This window comes from Malurus melanocephalus, unplaced genomic scaffold, assembly GCF_030028575.1.
Source record: "Malurus melanocephalus ecotype Western Australia unplaced genomic scaffold, MMel_1.1 scaffold_78, whole genome shotgun sequence".
NCBI classification, from domain to species: domain Eukaryota; kingdom Metazoa; phylum Chordata; class Aves; order Passeriformes; family Maluridae; genus Malurus; species Malurus melanocephalus.
This window is the reverse complement of record NW_026623310.1, coordinates 1,574,896-1,599,967: the sequence shown is the minus strand read 5'-3', so window position 1 is coordinate 1,599,967 and position 25,072 is coordinate 1,574,896. Positions and strand designations below refer to the sequence as shown.

The 25,072-nt window shown below is 41.9% G+C and overlaps 1 protein-coding gene across 4 annotated transcripts in view; it reads right to left on the bottom strand.

Moving 5' to 3' along the window:
* Window positions 1–1,514: 1,514 nt before the first annotated feature.
* The window catches only part of WDFY2 (WD repeat and FYVE domain containing 2), an 83,146-nt gene continuing 59,588 nt past the window's right edge, over window positions 1,515–25,072 (bottom strand). For 3 of the 4 annotated variants that reach the window (XM_057367396.1, XM_057367397.1, XM_057367395.1), the window contains exons 4-12: window positions 21,918–21,972; window positions 15,398–15,548; window positions 12,951–13,063; window positions 11,958–12,084; window positions 10,021–10,126; window positions 7,249–7,350; window positions 6,477–6,607; window positions 6,048–6,156; window positions 2,298–5,404 (exon numbers count right to left, since the gene is read on the bottom strand). In XM_057367396.1, coding sequence (XP_057223379.1) covers window positions 5,375–5,404; window positions 6,048–6,156; window positions 6,477–6,607; window positions 7,249–7,350; window positions 10,021–10,126; window positions 11,958–12,084; window positions 12,951–13,063; window positions 15,398–15,548; window positions 21,918–21,972 — 924 coding nt within the window. In that variant the 3' untranslated portion in view covers window positions 2,298–5,374. Of the gene's footprint in view, window positions 1,560–2,297; window positions 5,405–6,047; window positions 6,157–6,476; window positions 6,608–7,248; window positions 7,351–10,020; window positions 10,127–11,957; window positions 12,085–12,950; window positions 13,064–15,397; window positions 15,549–21,917; window positions 21,973–25,072 lie in introns of those variants that run through there. The other variant, XR_008965416.1, reaches the window with a different exon arrangement.

The following is a 25,072-nucleotide window of genomic DNA, read 5'->3' as shown; positions in this document are numbered from 1 at the left end:
TAAAGAACAAGTAACCAGAGGGAGGCTAAACTATCTTCATAAGGCCTGACATCTCTTCTGCACCATCTCAGTAGTGATGTGCCTCTTCCGAATCCTTTTAATGTTGAAGTGCTTATGTATTTAATGCAGTTCTCAAAAAACTAGTTGAGGTAGATAAATATTAGTTGGCAATTAAACCAAAGAATAAGAAATGGAAGTCAAATCTTCATAGATTAGAATAATTCTATGTTTCTTGCAGCTTCTGGATTTGAACCATGGCTGCTGGCTGMCTTAGAGTGCTGGGATGGTTTAGCTTTATACATTCTGATTAATATTAATTTCTATACTATAGGTGCTTTTTTGGGTGGGAGGGTTTGTTTTGTTTTCCACGTTTGGGGATTTTTTGTATGCTGATAACATTCTTTCTTGGTATCTCCTCTTTGCAAAAACTTTGCCAGAACTGTGCACTCATTTTCATTTTGATTTGAGTTCAGTGTTCCTATTTGGCAGAGGTTTCAATTTAACTCAATCTCTTTCTCTTCTGAGCTGTACAATGTGTCCTGCAGCAAACCAAATTTCAGAGATGGCCAAAGACTGCTCACAAGGGAAAATCCCCAACATGGGAAATAGCCATGAAAAGTCACATGTGATCACACAAAGTTAATCTCAAATCCCAGAACTTCAGGTTATTGGCAAATTAGGTACCACTTTTTTTTTTTTTCCTTTTCCTGCCAACATTCACAAGATGCAATTTTGAAGAGAAAAATCTGTGTCTTCCTCAATATTACATAAGAGGTCACCAGTGAAGGGACTTAGCACATTAGTGTGTGCTGAAAAAAGGATCAAGTTTGTGGTTACTGTTGCATACTATTACTACACGTTAAAAAAAAAGTCTTCTGAGTACTAATTGAAAACATCCTATGTGCTCAATGTGGTCTGCTGGAAAGGCCTGTAAAACCACACATGGTAGCCCTATCCCCTATGTGCTACAAAACAGAATTTGGTTCGCTGCTACACAAATCCTRTTTGGAACAGCAAGAACAAACAGCTAATATTTGCTAATTTGTTAGTAACTAATTTGGTAGTAGTTTAGATTTAAAGAAAGATACTTTTTCTTCTCTAAGTAATAAAGTGGACACAGGCATTAAGTGAAATTTGAATCACAGAATGGCTGAGGTGAGAAAGAACCATCAAAGGTCAGCTGGTTCTGCTCACGCAGAGTCACGTAGAGATGGTTGCCCAGTATCGTGTCAAAGTGGGTTTTGAATATCTCCACAAATTACCTGCCTGGCCAGTCTCTGCCTGTGCTCAGTCACTCTTAGAGTAAAAATTGTTTCCTGATGGTCAGAGGAAAACTCCTGTGTTTCAGTTTGTGCCCATTGCCTCTGGTCCTCTCACTGGACACCAGTGCATCCTCTTTGTACCCTCCCTTCAAGCATTCGTACAYATTGAGGACATTCCTCTGAGCTGCCTTTTCTCCAAGCTGAACAGTCCCAGTTCTCCCAGATATGCTCCAGTACCTTCACCATCTCAGTGGCCTTTTGCTGGACTCCATCTGGTAGTTTCATCTCTCTCTTATACTGGGAAGCACAGAACCAGACAGAAAAAAATGTCAAATATTCCTTTCTAACAATGATTTCCTCAGCAGGTATAAGACAAACCTTTTTTCCCCCTGCAACTGTTTTGGATCATCCGTTTTGCATATCCAGCCATCCACCTTCTTATCAACAACCAACCCCATTCAGAGGGAACACATCCCTCGCTTTCCCAGTACTGGAGATACTCATACCACTATCTCAGGCCAAGTGCAGTAACCACTACTGCTGTACTAAGAGCCCACATGCTGACATTCAGGTGATGGCCTCAAGTTCAGAAGGACAGAGTAGGGAGGTTACCTGAGCTTCCCTGCAAAAAGCAGCTGCAGAAAGGGGCTCGGAGCTGAGCACACCAATGTCACTGTCAGGATTGTCCTCTGTCAGACTGGCTGACTTTTAGCCCTATGCAYTACCCCGTTTCAACATCTAACCATGATGTTAAGTCTCCTTGTAGACAGGAGGACCATCAATGCTACATTGCAAGCAGTTGCCCACTTTTTTTTCCTTCTTTTCCCTTCACTGAAATACTTTCAGCTTAAAAAACTGAAGTAGGGTGCTCAGATTGCCCCATCTGGGACACAAGTGGCTTTAGCAAGGTGCTCAGGCACCGTCTATGTGACCAGTGCCTGCCCCATCCCCTGCCTCAGCACTACAGACACTGCTCATTTTAAAGCCAAGAAGAGCAGGCAGATGCTCTGGAGAACACTTTCTTTCCACAAGGAAACACCAGGGAGAAATGAAAATCTGCTTTTCTGAGGTGAAGAGCAGAGGGAAGGCAGCAGTGTTTGTATGCCCCTTGTCACACCACAAGGTATCACTAAAAGTTACTGCCCTTCAGCAATCCCAGGGAAAGGGGACTTGGCTTCATTTGAGTGTGTGTGTATGTGGCACTGCATTGTTTGCACCTATATCAAAACACACCCTCCTCCCATCCTCCAATAATGCAATTTATAAAAATAGCTCAGATTTGTTATTCAGCAAGTAAAAAGGGGAAAAAAAGGGCCAGGCAAGAGGAATTCCTTTTTGTAGGGATCTAGTAGACAGAAGAAACTGAGATAGCTACTCTAATAAAACAGAAGAGGAAGGCAGGCATTTTAACTCTCCCAGTGTCAAACCTTCATGTTTCATTTGGAAAGTAAAGGAATTATTGAATTAGAGACAGCTATTTTCCCTTCATATCTCTACATTATAGCTCTTATGGACATTGCAAAGGGACAAATTTCCCTTCCCTCCTCAGCTTCACTTTCAGCTTATATAATTTTCTAAGCCCAGATCAGTTTGTCCTGAAAATGCAAGATAAGGAGATGTTCAGCTTAAATCCAGATAACTCTGCAGGTCGTTCAGTCAGAAAGAATAGCCAGGAAAATTTTGCAAGATGGTTTTACATACCCCACATGCACACATAAGCAACACTGAAACCAGGACTCCTTGAAAGACAATGGGGGATCCGCCAAGAGCTTGTTGCAGAACAGCCCACAGGTCATTCCCAAATTTAGTCTCTTTTGAAAATCAGTTCTTCACCTTTGTTTGCACATTACATTCTCAGGACTAGGTGCTGACCCAGGGGCAGATCCTCAGTTTGCTGACTCCACCACTCCATCAGTGTGAGCGCAATTCTGCTGAAGCCCCAGACTTGGTTCCAGCGCTGACTCCTCAGGAACTGAGCACTAAACAACAATTTAAATTCACTTTCGGTGGACCCATGTTTCTGTCACCRTGAAATGCACTCCCTGCACAGCACAAGTCAGGTCTTTGGCCAAAGGGCCCTGAGCCCAAGGGAACATGGAACACCATAATCCAGAAAAACTTGGTACAAATTCTCCAGCTGGAATGAAATACTGGCAGGCCACTTGCTCATCTTGCATAGCTTTGACAGCCAAGAACATTTCAGTCATCAGTAAACATGCACAAGGTGTAGTGAAAAGCATTCCAAGAGGAAACAACCATCTCATTTCCAGGAGAGTAAGTGGGAGGACTGAGAAAACAACTTTCAAGCTGGAAAAATAATAGTGCTGTGTGAATGATGTTTGAAAATGCACTTTAAAATATGCTRTCTAGAGGGGAACCAACAACAGGCTGTACAACCAGGAAACCTAAGAGAACATGGCAGCAAAATATACTTCATCACAGTTTACAGAATGTTTAAAAAGAGAATTTTCCTGAAAATACATAGCAGTCGTGTGTCATGCACATGAAAGTCCACTCTCCTGTTACTGCAGCACTGGACCAGAATTAATGCCATGGATTGTGATAACGTTTTTTTTTTTTTTTTTTTTTTTTTTTTTTTTTTTTTTCTTTTGGCCTCAAAAAAGCATTACTACTGGGCAAACAAAGGAGAAGCTTTGTTTTCTTCTGGCATTCTCACTCAAGAGAGAACACAAGGCTTCTCCAGCATTGTGCTCTGTAATGGCAAACACCATGGCCTCCCCATACAGAGGGAAAAAGTCCAAAACAAGGTGAGACTGAGCACCACTAATGTGCTGAGTCACAGCAGCTACAACCACAAGGCCTGCTGAAACAGGAGATACAGGAAAGCCTTTGGTCTGGTCTGCACTTCTATTCTCTACACCAGTTTTTTCAAAGTGCATGAGTAATACCATCCTAAAAATAACATGGATTAATGGAATGGAGTGTTGGATCTTCAGAGAAGGTTCCTTTGAACAAATGGGCTTTTTTTTTGTTTATTCAGCTCGACAATGTCATTCTAAAAAGGTAATTTTGGTCAATCCAGGTTTTAAAATACTGTTTATTTTTAAGAGAAACTGTAAAGTATGATAACAGGACAACAGGCATCATTCAGGAATATCACTTTTGGGTCTATAAAGGAATTTAATAAAAACCATCAATGTTTTAAAAAATAAATATGACTAACCATAYGGAAAACAGGAAAAACAAAATTCATCTTTGACAACACAGACAGGTACAAAGGCTGAAATGCTGCTGTGCAAGGTAGAGGTAGAGGTAGAGATAAACCAGACTTTTCAGATCTTGACCAGTTTTAGAACTGCCTCCCTCCATGCACACACTCCCAAAAGTTCCTGTTGCAAATAATTTCATTTGAATCAGCCTGTCRGTCTCATCAAACTCAAACAAGTCTGTGTGCTGCTTGTAATGCTCGGAGCTGGAAAACCGTTTCTGTTTTCTGTAGAAATCAGTTGCTGAGTAACCCCTGGTTTTGCGACTTGTGCAGCAAAGGAAGAGGCAGGATGACTATACAGACCAATGAACGCTCTCTGGATGATGCTCACTAGGACAAGTAGATGGTAGAGCCCTTTTAGGAATTGCAATAGTCCATCAGCTCCTCAATGATGCACCCAGAGACTGTGCCTGGAGTTCCTCCTCTGGAGAGATCATGRTCAGCAGAAATATCCCAAACCAACAGGTACTGGCTGCAGAGAGGACCGATTGCCTTACACAGTCTGTTGACACTGAAAACTCACAGAGGAAGACACAACCCAAGAACCTCTGTACAAAGCAGCAAGTATCTTGACATAGTGAAATATAAAAACTAAAAATTGCACTGCACACAGATTTTTCCAAACAAACTCAAAACAACCAAAGTCAGATCGTACAAACTGTTAGTTAAAAAAATACCTTCTTGTATATTTTGAGAAGTGGAAAGAGTCTCCGTGCAAATATTCAGCCTGGATCAAGCAGAGGACATAAAGTTGTTGTAAACACATTAGTTCCTTTCTCATCTGCCGTATGCGCCCAGTGTTATCTATCTTCTGCAGTATCATTAGGGTTAGGAAATCTGCTTCTTCTGTAAATATCACCTTTCAAGTTCCACTGATGTAACATCAAGACACTACTGGTGTCATATCCCACAACTGTTAAATACAATAAAATATAACAACACAATGAATAATAGTAAATGACAATAAAATGAAATGACAATAAATATGAAATCTTCAAATAATTGCACCTTCTTTAATTAGGAGGRGCTACATGTTTAGAGATGGATGCAACAATGAAGAGATTTGATTTCATTTTCCAGCATTTATGTCAGAGTGGTGGAGGTTGACCAAATGACATACTGTATGTCACTATATTTCACCTGTATAAGCCAGGTTCATAGCTGGCCTTAAAAGAATCCAAAAACACTCCCACCACATTACTAACTTCAATGATCAACATAGTTGTAACACACTGTAAGGGTTTTGGTTTTTTAAATTACTTCTTAATTACTGTTATAACTTAGTCATTATTTTATCTATTTCTTTATCTAGCCACACTGTGATTTGGCATGTTGAAAAATAGTTGGTCTCCCTCAAGGGAAAGCTAAGGTGAGCACTTGTCCCAGTCCCTTCAGGCAGTACCTTCATAGATAAAGGTTTCCTTGGTTCTTATTGGGCAGAAATAAATCAGTGAGAAGTCTTTAGGTGGAAGAAGGCAGGTATGATATCCCTGCAGCCAAATGCCATGGGGAAGGAAGATGAAATACAGGAATTACAGCTCATTCCTGGCTCCTACCTTAATAACCTTGTCAGTGCCTGAGGTCAGCAGCCATCCCCTGGTGGCATCGAAATGTACGTGAACAATGTTGTGCTTACTGTCATGGAAAGTGGCTGTAGGTGCCCGCCTGAAGAAAGAAATCCAAAAATCAGCAAGAACTGTAATTGCAGCATTTCCCCTCCAAATGTTCTCTATTGAGGAAGTAAGTATTTGAATGCTGCTGTAAGCCATTAATTCAGCAGCTACTCTGTAAACTGCACTTTAAGACCTTCCTGGCATGAAAGGAACAGGGGTRTGGGGCTCTCTGTCCCTCCTGGCTTGATATCCTTCTTCTCCTGCTGAGAAAGCCCGGGACCACCCTGCCAGGCTGCTCCTTCCTAGCACCTTGCACCCGCCGAGACCCTTCCAGATGGAGGAGTTTTGCCCCATTCCAGTGTCCACACTTACTCCTCATCTGTTATGGACTCATGGCAGCTGTCACAGACCCTCACTTCAAACTCGAACCCCATCAGTGGGATGGAGGAGCGCTTAGAACTGCATTTCCCGCACACGGCTTTCCCACATTTCCGGCAGTGATGCTGTAGGAGACAACAGGCAGAAAGACATCTCAGGCCACAAACCCAGATCAGGTCACTGCTCAGGTCCACTGGCTCTACCACCTCACTCCAGCAAGACATGATGCAGCTCAGCTCTGCTCCAGACACTTTATTTCTCAAGTTCCATGAGAACACGGAGCACTTTTACACCCCTTTAGTATAAATCTGCAGCCTTCTCCTGATAGGCAGGAAAATACAGTAGTATGTTTCAAGCAAAGTAAGCCTGTTCCAATACAGCCTGAGCAGTTACAGATGTTTATCCAATCTCATTAAAACCAGCTTTGATTCCAGCACAATCTCCAAATATCAGCTGTAAATTTCTTCCTATAACAATTTTGATTAACAATGAGCAAAGTCCCACATGGCTAAGTTCATGGAAGGCCCCAAACAATCTACTCAGCCCAAGGCCTATTGCTGTGGGGTTGATTGGAAAAAAACCAGCGTATTCCTTTCAACTACAAAATCAAGCCTCAGAGGGGAACCCACTGTCCCACTCCCAAGGACTTAGTAGAACAACAAAGTGCAAGTTCTCAAAGCTTTAGGGGGAAAAGGTTACCACAATCTATTAGGAGAGGGAAGCCTCTAATTGCACCATGTCAACACACCAAGGGACACATACAAACCTGCCTGAGGCCTATTTTCTTACTGTCCCACATTTGCTTGAAGTTCCAGAAGAAAGGCTGGTCACATTTTTGACAGGAGTCACTATCCAGCCACTCTGGGGTCTGTAACACACACATGTAAACACAAAGTGGAAGTAAGAAACAAGCAAAAAAATTCCCAATGGGGCCTAGAGGCCGGACAAAAAAGATGTGTCGTGGTGTGGCAATATGGCCAGCTAAGCTTGATTTACTATTTTCATTTTCACAAGATGTCATTTTGACTGTTGTTGATGATGACAAGATGACATTTGTTCCCGGGGATGTCTCTTTTGGCTTAGCTTTGAAGGAAATGGGAGGAACAGTTGTCACCCAAATCATGAAGAGTTTGATAACAAGACCATAGAAACAACTCAGTTTTGGAAACAAAATATTTTGTTGTCCTGTCTGGACAGCATTTACCATCTGCTATTGCCTCTGGTGGGAGCTGGGGTCAATTACTATTTCCAATAGCCAAACAACTCATCTGAAGGGAAAGGGAGATTATGGGAAATGCTGTTGTGGTTTTCCATATTCTTTCTTTCTTTAATACCCTAAGAGGAGCTCCTGCGTCAGAGGTGCCTGTGCTACAAATCACACACAGGGATAAAAAAATATGAGATTCATCTGAACAAGCCCAAGACCCAAACCAAACACAAGCTCTTTTCCCTCATCAACCCATGAGGTTAAATAAACACTAAATATTGTTTATTATTTGTGAGAAAGTGCTATTAGCAAACTGCAGTTGKCTTATCAGAGCCATTGGTTTCTCACATGCTGCAAATTAAAATGACAAGAAACAGAGCCAAGATTAAGAGCTAAAAACAATAGAAAAGCCAGGCAAAGGTAAGTGAAGGATGGGTGGAGACACTCAGCTCCCAGAATAGCTTTGAACCCCAGCAATAAAGCAACCACCTGCTTCATATTCTTCTGCCAGGTATTCTGAAGGCAGTTCATTCTCTGGGGAAAATCCTTGTCTTTTCCAGCCACATAGTCTTTCTTTTTATTGTCTGCAGATTTACATCTCTGTGTATAACTTTTCATCTTTTAAAGCATTTGAACACTATTGATGAAGAAGACATTTTGCATTTGACAAGTAATCACTTTGTAGTCAAACAGAAACATAGCTTATAGCATCTTTCAGATGTCTTCTTACAGCTTGTTTAAAATTGAATTGAAAATAAAGAATGAAGGGCTAAAATGGCTTAATTGACTTTAATGCAATCTCAGTGATGTGGGAAAGTCTGATAGCAACAAAATGAGTACTGAGCACACATCATACAGAGAAAATCCTTAAATAAGGACAAAGATGTGAAATCCAGAATCCAAGAGAAAGTTATCTAGGACCCAAAACCAAGGTTTGATACTAAAATCTCAAAGATTCATGTTTTGGGGCTGGTTTAGCACCAAGAACACCCTACTGTGCTGCTGATAACAAGAACATGCCCACATGGATATTGTCTGAGAAAGCTGTGTGCCATTAGCACCTGCTGCTTGGCCTTTATTTAGCTAATAATATTTCTCCTCTATTTTTTAAACCAGCCTTCTCATARCACTGTTGTCTATTTTGTGACAAGCCAATCTTAACCCTTACCGTAGCCTTTTGAAGGCAGCAGATAAATAAAGGTTTTCATTCCTGGATGTTCAAGTTGCAGCAAAAAGGAAACATCTGCAGGGAAGGAGGAAACTGCTCTGCTTTCATTTCAGTTTAGAAGCTAATGACATACTTGGCCCCTGGATCAGCAATTGCAGAAGAGTCAACTGGAATGCTAATTCACATTAAAAAGAGAGCTCAGTTTCTGCCTATGCCTACTTCAAAAATTAGATTTTTCACTTAGCTTTWCTCCTTCCTCAAGGGAGACAAACTCAGTTCAGGGAGGCCACAATTCCCAAGAACCAGCAAAGATGGTGAGAGCCCATGCTGCCAGAAGACCTGCTTAGACCTACCCGCTGCAGGGACTTGGCATGCCTTCGCACCCCCTGTAGGAAGAGGGCAGAGGCTTGCTGTGACTCACGGGCATCAGGATTTTCCAGGCTGCTGGGCAGGGCTGGTGCCTGACTCAGCCAGCACAGAGCTCAGTTGCTCTAAGTCAGGACTCACAAATTGCCAAGTGAGGGCTGCTCCCACAGTGCCAAAGACCTGGGGAATGTTTTTGCACCCRTTCACATTTGTTGGTCATGAAGCACAAAAACAATTAGGAATGTGTGGGTGAAATTTTACTGTCTGGAGCAAAGTCATCATTTACGCCACTTCTACGAGGTTATGCCAGAGGAGAGCAAGATTGAGCAGCAAGTGAGATTGAAGCCCTAGTTAAATGATGTCTTATGAAGAACTGGGAAAAAAATGCTGGGTTGCATTTTTTCAAAGGTGACCAAGAGCCTTCTTGTTTTATTGTTTTAAAACCAAAATGAACCAATCAGTCCATCCATTTATACCCAAACTGCTAGTATTTCTCCTGATGTGCTGAAAAACACAGCAGAGCATCTCAATATCCTCCTTCCAGGGTGTCTTTCAGAGCAGTAATGTAAAGAGCAAGAGCTATTTAGCAGCATATTTAATACAAATTTTCTGCCAGACAATTTCCCCTGTACCATATTATCAAAGGCACAGCATAATTGTTGTATAGCAACTGGAGCATGTCCAGAAACATTCTTAAAGCTTGAAATGATCTTGTTTAGGTTAACAACTGCACATTTTAGAAAGGTCCTTCTTCCCAGGACTGCTTCAGACCAAACTCACAAGAACTAAGCATCTACCTCCTGCCTCTCAACATCCATGTTCCAGACGACGATTCCCCCATCTGCACCACAGGAGATGAGCTGCCGAGTGTGGTGAGCATAGGACAGAGACTGAACTTTATCACTGAAAAAGAAATAAGAGAGTTAGCAATCCACCATCTATGGCTACTGCACCAGTGAGCACAGAATGTCAATAAAGCAGTACAAACCATTTCTTTGCCCATGTTTCTCTCTCCCACTCACTGCACATGGCATCCATCAGATGCAAATCAGTCTTTGCTGTCAGGCTGGGACCAGAATGAGAGTGTTGCCCATCTGGGCAGCACCCACAAAAGCAAAGACCTGTTCTGACCTGTTTTTGCTGCTCCTGGGATAGGAGGTCCCAGCTGCATTAGAAAGTCTCAACAGGGTTGCAGCTTTTGAAGGMATATCTGGATGCATAAACACAGCCCCAGTAAGGTACCTTCTGGTCAGAAAGTCAGTAATAACTTAGCTTTCTAAATCTCTGCAGCATTTAGAAATGAATCACTGAGAAACTACTGAAGATTTTCTTTTGACATTAACAAGCATAAGGAGTTTCAAAAATAATACAGAAATTACTAAAATTGTTCCTAAGCCTTCTTACAGTAAGGTGGAAAATTTAGGTGCTTCTGATTCTTCTTTTAATGAAAAAACAACATGGGAGATGGGCTCAATCCCTCATAAAAGAAATTCCTGCCTCATCTCAGGCTATTTACAGMCTGGCAAAAAAGAGAATACAACATGGTTATGGAAAAAAAAAAAAGGTCGTGAAGACACAATAACTGAACATACTGTGACTGGAAATCATTCACAATATTTGGTTTGCTACCATCACTGGTCTTGTCTGCCAAAACGACTTTCATGCTAACACATTTATTTGTGCCTATGGCTGCACCTGCAGAGTGGAATGCATTCACTGGAGAGTTTGAGACAACACCACCACCCTTCACAGTGCCTGCCTGCTGACATCATCAGGAGTTGTAGGACTCTGTGTTGTACAGAGCTGTGTCTGACACCATGACACAGATTAAGATCCAGAGGCTAACTTCATATTAGAAGTTATTTCCACAGCAATAAATCAAGCAATGATGCATTAGGAAGCACCACTGGTAGTGTGTGAGGGTGATCTGGGAGTTTCAGCTAGAGCTCTGCAGTGCTCTGAAATCCCAGAGGCATCCCAATCACTCAGCAGAGTGCAGCATCACTCAAAAGAAATGCATGAATATGTAAGAAACTGTTAGCCCAAAACCACTGTGGGATTTTGTCTCTCCAGATCTGAGACTGGCATGCAAATCCCACAGATATGCAGTCCCTGTACTCTGAAACCAACTCATTGCATGGCCAGTGTTAAAAGGTGAGGAGCCATTCTGATGTATAATCAATGCCCAGCATGGGCTTGCTTGTCTTCAAGGACATCTAAGGCCAWGCAAATGTACTTGCAAAGACAATGCCTCTTTGCACTGAGGAGATGTGAAGGCTCCTAGGTTAAAGATTAAACACATTACTTAGAATTCAGACTGTAGATAAAGTGGCGTGGAAAGRGTGGAGGAAAAACGGACTAATTATTCAAGACGGATGCTCCCTCTAGGGGAAGGAAAGATCTTGACACCTGAAAACCAGTAATTTCCCTGCTGCTCTCATTYGAAGAGCCTCATCTTTTCCAACAAAGGCACAGGCTCCAGCATAACACATCCAGGACTACAGATGTTGTGCTTTCCTTCACCACCCTCTGCAGATTCTTAAAACAGCCTGTGGGCCCAACACTGGAAAACTTACTATAAGCAAATTATTCCTGTTGTGTACGGACCACAGGGAATCACACCTAAAAGGTTGAGGCTTATGAAGACTGTAACCTTTGGGCTGTTTGTTTCCAGGTGTGGCTTCTGCCTTTAGCTTTTCTCCCATAAAAGCAGGAGGAAGGGCTTTGAACATACTTATGTCCTTGCAGCTCGATGGCTGTTCCTTTTCTTCCTCCAATATCCCACATTATAATGGAATGATCAGAACTGCCTGAGAATAAAACTCGCTGTATTGGATCCCAACAGAGAGCAGTGACACCACCTGCAATAGAAGCACACACAATAGTAATTTTATTATGGRAAGTGCAAGACTGCAAGGTAACTAAAAAGTTGCAACTAAAAATGCAGAGTGATTAAAATGCAGATCTCTTTAGCAAAGACTACACAACCATGTGCCTTTCAGTGGAAAAATAACAGTCTAGAAAATTACTGAAACCCCCATCCTGCTCTTCTGTGGGCCACTTGAATGGGTGAATCCCCTGAGTAGTAAAGTGTAGTAGTACAATGGTCACAGCAGGAGCTATACAACTTTCCATCTCCATAATTTCCAGAAGATTAAAAGAGAAGCAAGTGTGGAATGTTATGGGCATCTTCTCAGTATCCTAGTACAAGGACTGAACTTGTGCTACCTTGAGCTATTAGCACTTAGAGAGAAGGGATATGAAGAAAATGCTGAGGAATGAAAGCATTTCTTCTGTTAGACGATAGGATCATACCCAGGGTTACTCTTTTTTCAAAGGGTGATGGGGCACAAGTCCCAGCAATGAAACAAGCATTTAGTGCCTTCAAGTTGTGCCTATTCCACTTGGGATAAAGTGTCTACCAACACAGATCTTGCAGCATCCTTTCTCCCAGCCAGAAATACCACATCTTGTTTGAGCCTCACTCTGCTTTAATTAGCAGCTACTGACTGTGGCATTTTCTGCCATAGACATGTTCTGCTCAGATCTCTGATCACTCCGRTTTTCACCAATAGAGCTTCCCTAAACTGCTGGAGCACTTYAAAGTCTATGTCCCTCCCATGCTATGCTCTGACACAAGCCATCCTAGTGTACCACAGGACAGTCAAACCACCATGATGCTGAGCACAGATGAAGAACCAGATTGGATCTCCTCCTGAAGCCTTACCTGTGTGTCCTTTAAATGTGGTAACAAGGCTGCAGGACTCTTGCTCTAGTTTGAGTATGGTGACTTGCCCAGAATGGTCACCAACAAACACATGCCGGGTTTCCACATCAAATCTGAAGGATGAATGCTGAGGAAAACATACTATTTACACAAGCTTTGCATTCCTTTCATGACTCACTAATTCTTTTAACGTGAGTATACTGCAATCTTGTGAGTAGTGTTCCAGTCTTAAGGAGGTACTCAGAGTGTACTTTAAGGCTCCTTTTCATACTAATAATGCTCATATCTGTTCATACTAACAGTGCAGTATCCCTGAGTGAGAAAAAGTGAGAGGAGACAATTTGTGGGTTTGTTATGAAACACCATTGAAGTAGCCCTTCACCATGAAYATAGTTGTCTCCTCAGGCTCTGTAACTTAGGTGCTACAGTTGGATGGTATCCACTCTCTGCCTTCCCAAATTTATACAAAACATCTGTTACTAGTTTTCTGCTTGTATTGGGTTTGGGTGGTGAGGCTTTGCTAGTGGGAGGTGCATGGTGTGGCTTCTTTGAAAAGCTGCCAGAAAMTTTCCCCATGTCCAACGGAGCCAATGACAACTGGCTCCAAGATAAGAGCTTGAGCTGAGCCCAACAGCAAGTGGCAGTGCCTCTGGGATAGCAGATTTAACAGAGGGGGATAAACGTCCCAGCAACTTCACCTGGCAAAAGATGAGACTACGTGAGAGAACTGCAGGCACCAAGGTCAGTGAACAAGGTGGGAGAGAAGGTGCTCCAGGTGCTAGAGCTGAGAGATTCCCTTGCTACTGTGGGAGGCAGGTTGCTCCCCTGCAGCCCTTGAAGGTCCACAGTGGACCAGGTATCCACCTGCAGTCCATGGAGGAACCCCACAGTGAAGCAGATGGATGCATAACTGAAGCTGGGACCCCATGGGTAACCCACAACAGAGCAAGTTCCTGGCAGGACAGAGGAGTCCACGCTGGAGCAGGTTTGGTGGCAAGATTTGTGACCCTGTGGGAACCCATGCTGGCGAGTCTGTTTGTAAAGGGCTGCACGCTATGGAAGGGACCCATGCTGGAGTAGGGGAAGTGCGAGGAGTCCCCCCCTGTGGAAGAAGGAGCAGCAAAGACAACATGCAATGAACCRGTTGCAACCCCCAGAAGACACAGCAAATCAGGAGCAAAGTTGAGCCCAGACAGGAAGAAGAAAGGAATGGGGGGAAAGTACTTTTAAGATTGGGGTTTATTTCTTCTTATCCCATTCTGATTTCATTGGCCATTCAAACACTTACTGGAGCCACGTAACTGGACAGATTCTGATCTCTTCATCCAATTTAATTCCACATTCAGAATCTATACTGGATGTTTAAAGAGTAACTSTTGTTAGCACTCCAAAAGAACAGTGATATTTAGGGAGCATACRGGACATCAGACAATAAAATAACCCAAACCTGTTCCTGGTTGTGCCAAATATTTTTGCAGTATTTGCCAGTGATTCTTCCTTCCACTGCTTCCACTGCCCCCCACCATCATAATCAGATGACCCAAATTAAATTGTCCTCCAAAAGTTTTAATCAGACAAAATTGCCTGTTCTCTAGAGAGATTTAGGGAACATAAGACAAATKCTTGTATCATGCATTCAAAATTATTTATCATTGAATTAAAAATTAACTTCAGTCCTTCTGCCATTCAGATTGGCTAAATTACCAGATAACATAAAGCAATTCCACATTCAAATAATAATTTTGCATTAAGATCACTTCTCAYGAGCTGCATATCAAAACATGCATCATCTATACCACATATACTCCAGGGCATTAAAAAGTCTGTTTATGCTAACYCCTGTTTTCAGCTGAAGAGCTCATACTTTTCCACTTCCCTTTTCATTTGCAATAAAGTTGAATTAATATTTCTTTTACTGTCAGGCAGCTGGTTCAGCTCTAGGTGAATAAGCCACTTGAGTGYCATTTCTGGAGTAATTTACTCCTTAGTTAACCCAAATTCCCAATACATAGTGAACAGTTCCAGAGTGAAGGACAAGTGCTCATTATTYTATATTAAAATAATTTAATTTTTACCATGCATACGCATAGGCACTCTGACCTGATCACCAACCTACTTTTGCTGCCATTAATTCTCTGAAGAAAGCAGGCATTGCATGTTTAAATGAAGGCCCTATCCATATTTATTACAATAGCAGACCACAATAGGTTGCAGATCACCCACTGTGGGGCCTGAAAATGCTTAGACCTAAATATGCCACAATGCATTAAGGAGACAAAGCAAGGAGAACTGACATTTTTTTAAATTGGCTTTAAATAACAGTTTCTCTCACAAAGCACTGAATCCATATAGGGCACAAAATTTGGAGGACAGCTAGATAAATAAACTGAAAGGGCTGATGGAGTGCCAAAGAGCAGAAATAAAATTGAGAGYTCAGCAAAGGATACTGCAGGCCACAGGCGCCTGCACTGGTGCGGTACCCCCCCAGCCGCTGGCCACTCTCCGAACAGTGCCATGTGAAGTGTTTGTCTTGTCCGGTGCTCAACACCCACTCCATCTCCAGGACAAACAGAATCATGATGACCCTGCTTTGATGAGCTAAAAGTTAAGCAGACAGACATATAATCACATTGCAGAGAAGAATATGGGGGCAGATAACCACTGCAAACATCAATTGCACCCAACTCCTCCACTCACATGTCCTTACAGAAGCAGCTGGTGTTTAATAATCCTGTTGACATCAGTTTCCATGAAAGCTTGTAAGTTCCTGCTCTGCATGTGGAGCGTTTGCATGAGAAAGGGTGGAAGCAAGACTTAAGTCCTTCCATGCCTATTGCAGGAAGGAATTCATTTATTCTTTTATCTTTTAATGCCTATTCATTTATCTTCTACAGCAGCACAAGTCTTCCTTCCATCATTGTATCATCACTAACAATGCTCACACTTTGGAATGGACTTGGGATTCCATTTAAACTTCTTTTTGAGCTGTTTTTTTTGACCAGATGAAATGAAGATGCCTACACTGCTGCTCCTCTAGCTGGGAAGTTTTAGCGGACCTGCGTTGTGGTACCCCAGCACAATGATGAGTTACAGCACAGGCACAAACACTGCGCCAAAGGGAAGTTTCAGCATTAAAAGTTACTGGAATAAAATTGAAAAAAAAAAAAAAAAAAAAAAAAAAAAAAAAAAAAAAAAAAAAAAAAAAAAAAAGAAAAATATCACAGCTGTGGTAGATGAATAAAACAGCTGAAAGAATACATTTCTACAGCTACCAAAATAAAGCCATCAAAAGCTTTTCACTAAAACAAGGGAACACATGCTTGTACAGACAGTTTTTTGTATGAATGACCAGCAGGGTTGGTCATGAAGTGCTGATGGAGGTGATATTCTAATAAAACAAGTGGCTGGGAAAACATACAGAACTATTCCCAGCTGTAACTTAATGGTGAATGCCACTCCTCAATCTAGAGCCCTACTGGTTTATTACAATTCCAAGACCCAGCAACATATGTTGCACAAAACTGACTGCTTGTATTTGTCTGTGTAAAAGCTGACACAAAAAGAGATTGAATATGTTTGGAAGTTTAAACACCAGCTCCAAGACTCCATTTGAAAGGCAGAGAAGCTTCTCAGAACAGCATGGGAATATTGCTGTCYGCCCTATACAAATACAGAGCACAGATTACAGCTGTGTTCAAACCCTACAAGGGGGAACTATTTGTAGCAAAGAAAAAGAGGCTTCCACAAGCCAACATCTGCCCTGATGTACACTGCTTTTTTTAGACTCAAATTCCCTGAGCAGAAAAGTCAATGGATGTATTGACACAACCTGCTGTAACTGTGATTGGCAGCTAGATCAGTTTACAGTGTCAGGCTTGAACTGTGCCCAGATGTTCTCACCCTTGCCCACAGTAAAGCTCAGATTTTGGCTGTCATTTCCACATACTTTTACATTCCAAATAAAAAGGTGGGGACCATTCAGGAGTCACTTGAACTCTTTCAAATAGATCCTACCTCTTCTCCACCCTTGTTTTCTGTGGGAAGAAATTCAGTGCCCCCCTGGGTGGCTCATGCTTATCTTTACCCACCTGTTGGTCTCTGGGAACACCTGCACTAGCCCGTGGAGTGCTGTGCTTAGAAAGGGGACATGATTTGCTGCCACAAGCACCTCATGGGCTCACATACATGTCCCAGGAGCTTGTGTGAACCATGAATGCCACAGACACACCCATGCAGTTCCACAGGATGTGCAAAGCTGGGTGAGATCAGACTGGTCAAGACCTAACCAGGAATGTTTTCTCAGCACATGGCAAATGCTACTGCTAGTGACAGCTTCTTATGGTCTGAATTGGTTGTGAGGACAGCTGGCATCAGCCAGCTTTCCTAAATCTCCTCCTGCCTCCTGAAACTTCTAAAAGGCAGGGCTTGTATTTTTGGTAGAAGCACTGCCTTTGGATGCTGAGGTAGCTCCTCCTGGCAAGTAAAGAGTAGACATTAAAAAACTTAAATTGTCAAGAGGTGGATGGGATGTACATGATAGCTTTGCTTATCCTCTCTCCCCAAAAAGAGCTTTCAATTCAGCACGCTGTTGTCCACATGCACATATCAGCTGGTGCCACCACACACATACTGATGGCAGAAATATCTGAAACAAGTGAAAGTGCAAAGTGCACAGTGCGGGTCATCTAGGTAAGGGAACAAAGGGAAGACGAGGACAAATCCAAACAAAGTATCACTTGTCATTAGGAGGGAATATGTGTCACAGCTTAAAGAAACAAAATATCAGAAGGTTGGATGCTGATGGCAGAGCAAGAAAGAGGTCTGTGCCCTAGAACTAACAGAGGTCAGCATCTTGAAACAGCAAACAAAAAGCTGCTCCTTCATCTACTGAAGATTTGATCACCATTTGTATGCAGAAAAAATGTGGAGCAAAAAATTCCAAAGCTGYTCATTTGCAACATCAGCAGGATGGAGATGGAGGGGGAATATGGTCACAGTACAGGAAAACTCCCAATAAGCACCAGTCAAGAGCAGATTTATGTAAGCCAGCATGAGAAGGGAGACATTTGTGAGGAAAGATCATGCTGCACAGAAAGGAGAGAAGCAGCAGAGAGGAGAAAGGCACGGGTCCATGTGCTGGAGGGTGGGACCGAGCAGGGTGGCTGCTCTCCTCTATTGAGACAACAGCAATGAGCATTGCAAAGAGCAGGTCGTAGAGAAGATGGAAAGGCTGTGCCCAGAGAAAAGAAGCTATAGCCAGGAGGTGCACACCAAGATGTCAGCACAGGGAAAAGGAGGGTCAGTGTTGTGTGTAAAGGCAAACATCCAAGAAGCACAGACAGTGCATGACAGCACAGTGCTGAGTGAGATGTTGTGCTGAGGGGTTACAACAGTAAAAAATATCAGTGAATGCCAAAACAGAGGTGAAAATTGGCAGGAAGAAAAAAAGTTTAGCATGAGCAAGAAAAGCACAAGTGAAGAGGCTGTGCCAGGGAGAAAGCAGAMGTAAGGGCGTGACATGAGCTGGCCTGAAAGCAGAGGGTCAGGGGAACACCCTCAAACCGGCAAGCTGCTCAAAGCATGAGGCAGAAGCAGGTCTACAAATCTTGCCAGGCAAAAAAAGTGTGTCTCAAATAAATGAATTAATAATAAATAAATAAATAAATAAATAAATAAATAAATAAATAAATAATACGAAACACTAAAGCAGGCGCTGTTATCTCATCCACAGGGAGCACAACAAGATGGTCCCATTGCAAGAAGCAGGGTAGAGAAGGCCATGCAGAATGGGAAGCAGCAACAGCCATATGGCAGGACCAGCTTGTCAAGAGCTGGAGGGGGTTGAAAGCCAAGGCTGCTGAGGGGAAGGAAGTGTTTCTTGCAGGAATGTTGGAGGAGCTGCCCAGGGAGAGAGCAGAGGCTGTCTGCATCTTCAGTTGGTGCTGAGACTGAAGAAGAACGGATGGTGGTATGAGAGACAGACACACAATGAAAAAAAACTATTTTCCCAAAGCATCCCAAATGACACTGTTCAAGTGCCTGCACTTCTCCTTACACAAGGGAATGAGTCAGTGACTGCAGTAGGCCAATGCCACAAGACCCACCCCAGAGGCCTGACTGTGTCACATCCCCCATTTCTGTGTTCAGATCCCTTTCAAAAAATAAGATTTCACAACTCCAGACAGTGTTGCAGCAAAATCTCCACAGAGCGTGTCCAGCCATGTACACTGCCAATGCCAGACTCCATATGCCACCAGACCTGGCTGCATACCCCTACCATAACAAAAGCACAGCTTATCCATGTATTGTCATTCTCTGTCACCACCAGATCATTTGACCAACATATTCATGGCCTTTCACGACACAATTAATGTTCTTTCACCACTACACCAGCCTCAGCTATTTATAATAATACCTTGTTGTGGGAGATGACCAATAACCCATCAGTCACCGTGCAAGAGCACTGCTGACCATTTACTAGAACACACAAAATCAGCCAGCATGACTCAGCTAAAGTCCCTTAGTAGGCAAAATAGAATTATTTATTCCTCCTAAAATACTTTGGAGAATATAAATGTCTTACTGGAAAACTTTAAGCAAAAATTTTAAAAGGTAAGGCTTTTAACAAATGAACCACTAGAAGGCCACCATATCCAACAAAACCACCTGGYCCTTTTTAATTGTATTTTTCCTTGCCCAGGATTTTACCAAGATGCTTATGCCAATCCCAAAACTCAATATGGCCACATGAGGAAAGTGCACTACAGGGATGAGGAGACTGAAGGGAGTCCTACTGGACCACGTGAGGAAGATCCATCTCTGTGGGATCTTGACATGCCTACCTAAGGGACTACAATGCCCTTCCCTGCATATTCTTCCACAGAGCATGGTGAAAACGGGGTTCTTTCCTCCTTACTGTGTCCCAGCTGGCCTTGGACCCAATGAGGGCCCCAGTAAGATCAGATCAGTGTTCTGGTTGGAGATAAATATAGCAAGAGGAGCATGAAAGTAACTAACACTGCATGGACTGATGGAATTTCAGGACCCTGGGACTGATGGCAGCTCACAGAGCACCTCACTATTGCAATGTTTCCCCAGCACTCCAGACCTCCAACATGGGTCCAGCCTAGCCCAAGGACCTGGCAGAAGGGGTGCTACACTCCTCCACCAACACCTGGTGTGAAGAATGGATAATCCAGGAGCATATCTGGTTGGAAGGAGGTGGTAGGAGGCACTGTGCTGTGGAGCAGCAGGCAGCCTCAAGTCATTGGTGTCCTGAAAACAGTGGGGAATCTCTGTGGGTTTTTTTGTTTTCCTGCCTTGCACTGCCAGAAAACTGCTCACTGCTATTATGCAGGTGCGTGCAGTGAGACAGTGGCAAAAGCTGTCCAGAAAAGATGTGGTTGCCCCATTTCTGGAAGTGTTCAAGGCCAGGCTGGATGGAGCTTCAAGAACCTGATCTAGTGGAAGGCTTTTCCCTTTCCTTTCCCTTTCCTTTCCTTTCCTTTCCTTTCCTTTCCTTTCCTTTCCTTTCCTTTCCTTTCCTTTCCTTTCCTTTCCTTTCCTTTCCTTTCCTTTCCTTTNCTTTCCTTTCCTTTCCTTTCCTTTCCTTTCCTTTCCTTTCCTTTCCTTTCCTTTCCTTTCCTTTCCTTTCCTTTCCTTTCCTTTCCTTTCCCCCAGACCATCAGTGGGCTGTCACACCCAACTGGCTTTTCTGAAATACTGCCAAGAAATCCATTCCCCTCTTCCAAAATTTTCAGCATTTTCCCTGAAGAGCTCATCAAGAAAGTTGCTTTCGTGCATATGTGGTTCTGCATATGCAGAAGAAAAGACCTCAGTTCACCCTCTTTAGTGCAATAACCTTTAAATATGAAACTTAGCTGTATGAAACTTTGGTGACTGTAGAGCAATCACAAAATTGGATACTTAACACCTGTACAGTCAGACTACAGCAATCTTATTTAAGATTCTCAAATATATATTTGAACATCATCAGATATTCTTCTTCAGTTTTTACAAGCTAAGAAAAAACACAGACATTCCAGCTTAATTTTACAACACACCAGACATTCATGAAACAGCTGAAGTGAAACACTCACATGTTAGCTATGCTCTGCAAAAATCAAGATTCTCTTCATACCTTAAAAATCTAAATGTTACAAAGTGATCCCCAGAGACTTCTTTCAGAGATTTAAATTACCCTTTTAATCTTTCAAGGTATTAAACTCAAAATATATGAGAAARTATGTAGTTTCAAATGTATGTGAATAATCTCAAGCTAACATGTCAGAGGCTTCTATACAGAAACATAATGTTTAGTATATAATAAGGTATGTTACCATAAAATATCATACCACCTCTTAGTCTAACAGCAAAATATAAAGTTGTCACATGTATTTGCTACTTTTATAAGAAWAACTGTCCAAAACAGTATCCTATAGAGGTCTGAGAAGGATAAATAGCTAGGTTTCTGAAAACATCACATCAGTGAGCACCAGACTAATTAGAAAAGGTAAGAGCTATAATTTCTTGACCTTTTACTAGGAGAGGTATTCACTGATAGCATTGTGGTTATTTGAACTGACAGTTACTGAAATATAATGAGACTAACCCCAAAAGCTTCAGCCTTAAAAAATGGGCTAGTTTCCTGAATTGTTTCAGTAGATACACTGGATTACTGAAGAGTGAAAATTGAAACTACTATTTCCCAAATGTGGACAGTTTGCTATCCATTGTGATAATCCACATGAATATATAAAAGGAAAAACAGAACCTGAAACAGCTCTTCTAAAAATATTGTAATCTCAGAAGAAAGCACATTATAGATCTATTGATAAAACCAGCATTTACATTAGTTTAAAAAAAAATCTATCATTGTAAGGGAAACTTTTCCATTCCCACTMGTTAAGAGAACATTAACAAAAATTAATGACAATACAAACCAATTAACAYGGATCTGGTTCTTACCCTGGTAACTTTTCACTAGTGTCATCTTGTTGTAATCTTCAGATAAAATGAATTCCTGAGGGAGGGGAAAGAAAAAACAAAAGAAACAGGGCTTAGAGATGTGAAGTGTTGGAGACTGTTTATATTTGAATATTTTACTAGCTAAACTCTCCCTTCTTTACAACCACAGCCCTATCTATACTTTGCTAATTTTAAGTACCTAAGAAGCTAAATTATTTCCCTTTTTAAGTTGCCTAAGAAACAATATTATGAGTGATTCTGAACTCATACTAATGGATAAAAAGGGAACAATTCAAAAAGAAGTCAAAATAGCTGACAGAAATGACATAATGGCTATGAGCTGAGGTGGCATAAACTGAGGAACCTGAGACCTGGCAAACACACCTKTTGCTCAGGACTTCCTGGGCAGAAACCTGTGTGTGTGCACAGCTATGTATATACACATGTATCCATGTGTGTGCATACACTACACTCCAACCTGAACACCCAGGAAACTCAACAGAAACATGCAAGAGACTCTCCAAGTTGCTCGGTCCAGACTAGGTACCAACAATACATGATGGGAATGGAATGCATTTTAGGTTTCTGTTAAAAAGCCTCTCAGTGCTTCAGACAAACAGAACCCCAAACTTTCCTGTGGCCAGGCAAGAGCACACGTATAGGGACAGACTCTGCTACTTTGGTGCTGCTGCTCAATTGCCAAGATGGTTTTTGCATGGGGAGGTGATGAGCATGGCAACTAAGAGTCTGCATGGCAGCTTCAGCTCCTGAAAAAAAACCCAGGTGGTAAAACTGACAGAGCACCCAGGTGTTCCTGCAGATTGTTTTGAAGACATGAGTTGCTCAAAACTGGGGAAATGGCCACAACCAAACTCCTGCAAATCTCTCTGGAGGAAACACATAAACTAAGGGTAAGCTCTGTGGCAGCATCACATGAATTAGCTGTCAGGTATCTACATGCATGCATCACATACTCAGAGAAATACAAAGCAAAAAATGAAGGAGCGTAAAAGCTCATCACATTAATAATTTATAGCAAACTACACAGAAACTCCCAGTGCTAATCTGCCTRGAGGRCAGAAGAAGTAAAACCTAACTGATTTAACCTGAAATAGGGTGGAAAACTAAAATAAACTTTACATACACCAGATAAGTGAATTTGATAAACATGCAGTTGTGAAATGTACTTGTGTACATGCCAAAAGCACTGGAGAAGACTATACTTCAGGAGTACAGACTATGTTTAAGGCAAACTAAATGTTTACTGCAAAACACATTCTAACCACRGACTTGCCAGTATTTACCTCAGTTTCCAAACCACGATTTTAAAAGAAGTCCCTCTGCATTTTCTCTTGGGTCAGTGCAGGTCATCTGCCTGGCCTTCAGCACCAGAATTACCCAAACACATTGTATTTACTGCTTGGCACCAAGGTGCAGAGGTTACAATACTCATCTGTGGAACAGTGACTGATCCCAGCTTCCAGAAAATCAACTGTGAGTGATTTGAGGCAGCTATGTATTCTGCTTTCTCCATGCTTCTGTTCATAAATTTGTTACAAATATGTTCTCTTAAATTGCTCTACTTTATTTTCCTTTCCTTAACCTGCTCCACCCCCCTTTAGGTTTCCCTGGCAGCTAAGAACTACAGTAGGGAGTGTTACTTAAAGAACAGGAACAAATAAATTAAGTAATTGGATTTCTATACCAGGGTCACTTTAACTCTACAAGCACAGAAAGTTAGAAATCTGCCATCCTTTCCCAGCTACCTCCAGGGGAAGTTGTTTTTGTTAACCACTGTCTGAAGRATACTAAACCACCACATGAAATGCTTTACTACAAAGCTTATTTGAAGCAGGACCCTTTGCTAAATGCTAACTTTACCTAAAGAGAAATTGTTTTAATTGCTGCAACATGTGATGTTGGAGGGTATGTGATGGGAGGATATGTCTGCCTTTCCCACCAGTTTGTCTGTCCCCAACTTCGATTGCAGTGGCACACAGTCACTGGCAACTTCAAGTGGAAAGTAGAGCGTGGATTGTATTCTTACTTTTATTTGCATTTTTCTCTTAATAAATTTGATGCGGCCATTCTGTTCTGCAATCCAAAGAGCCCCATAGTTTCAGTGCAAGACTGAAAAGGCTTTTGAATCTCTCTATTATAATACAATAAATCAAACCAGTGCAGTTCGTAAGGTTTATCCAAGTATTGATTACCACTGTATGCTTCAATATTAACCACAGCTATGTACTATCAATACACTGCTCCATCCAAAATAAAGCCATATATAGTGCAAGATAAACACAGTTTCAATTAAACTGAATACTGGATATAATTTTTTCCCCCCAAAGATATTTTGCATATAATTTTCTTCTTTGAAAGCATATGATAATTTGTGATGTATTTTCTAATCTTTCTGCAGGTTCCTCATGTGCTCTTCCATTGCACTTATTGYCTTCTTCCTCTTTAGGCTGAATGTATTAGTTGTGTCATTAGACAGGTATTTTACCACAGGGCACTTTGCTCAAGAAATTCATGCCCTATTGCACATACATTGTGTCACCTGCACTACAAAAACACCGACTACATCTCTTTAACATTGTACTAGTAGAAGCTGTTTTTTTATCCTTGCCTACATAGATGTTTTGCTCCTCTCAGAGCTGCTGATGCTCAGCTCTCATTAGGCAGCTTCTCGCTCTTCATAATGAGCTGGAAAAGCTGGGGTCACCTACACAGCTCAGTCAGCGCTTGTTAACAGAATAGAGAAATATTTCTGAGTGTTGTGTGAGCTCTTCTGCACAGGAGGGGCTGAGATAAAGCACTCAGGGTGGCAAAACCAAATACCCTCCTTGCAGGGATTAAAAACAACTTTTCTAGCAAGATCACTCTTTGCCCTTCAGAGGTGGTTTTGGAGCTATTTTACTACCTTTTCTTACCATACATAAAATGTTAGTGCTCAGTCTTGCCTGTTTCAGGTAAGCTTATTATTACAACAGTGACTTGGTACCATGAAGGTCTTCACAAAGCACAAAGGAGAATTCCTGAAGACTGTCAAAATCTASCTGTCCACTGATGTACAGAGACTCTCAACTAGTCTTTTGTGTAGCACATCTCCCTCACACTGAAATCCATATACCCATTACAAACTTCTCTTAAAC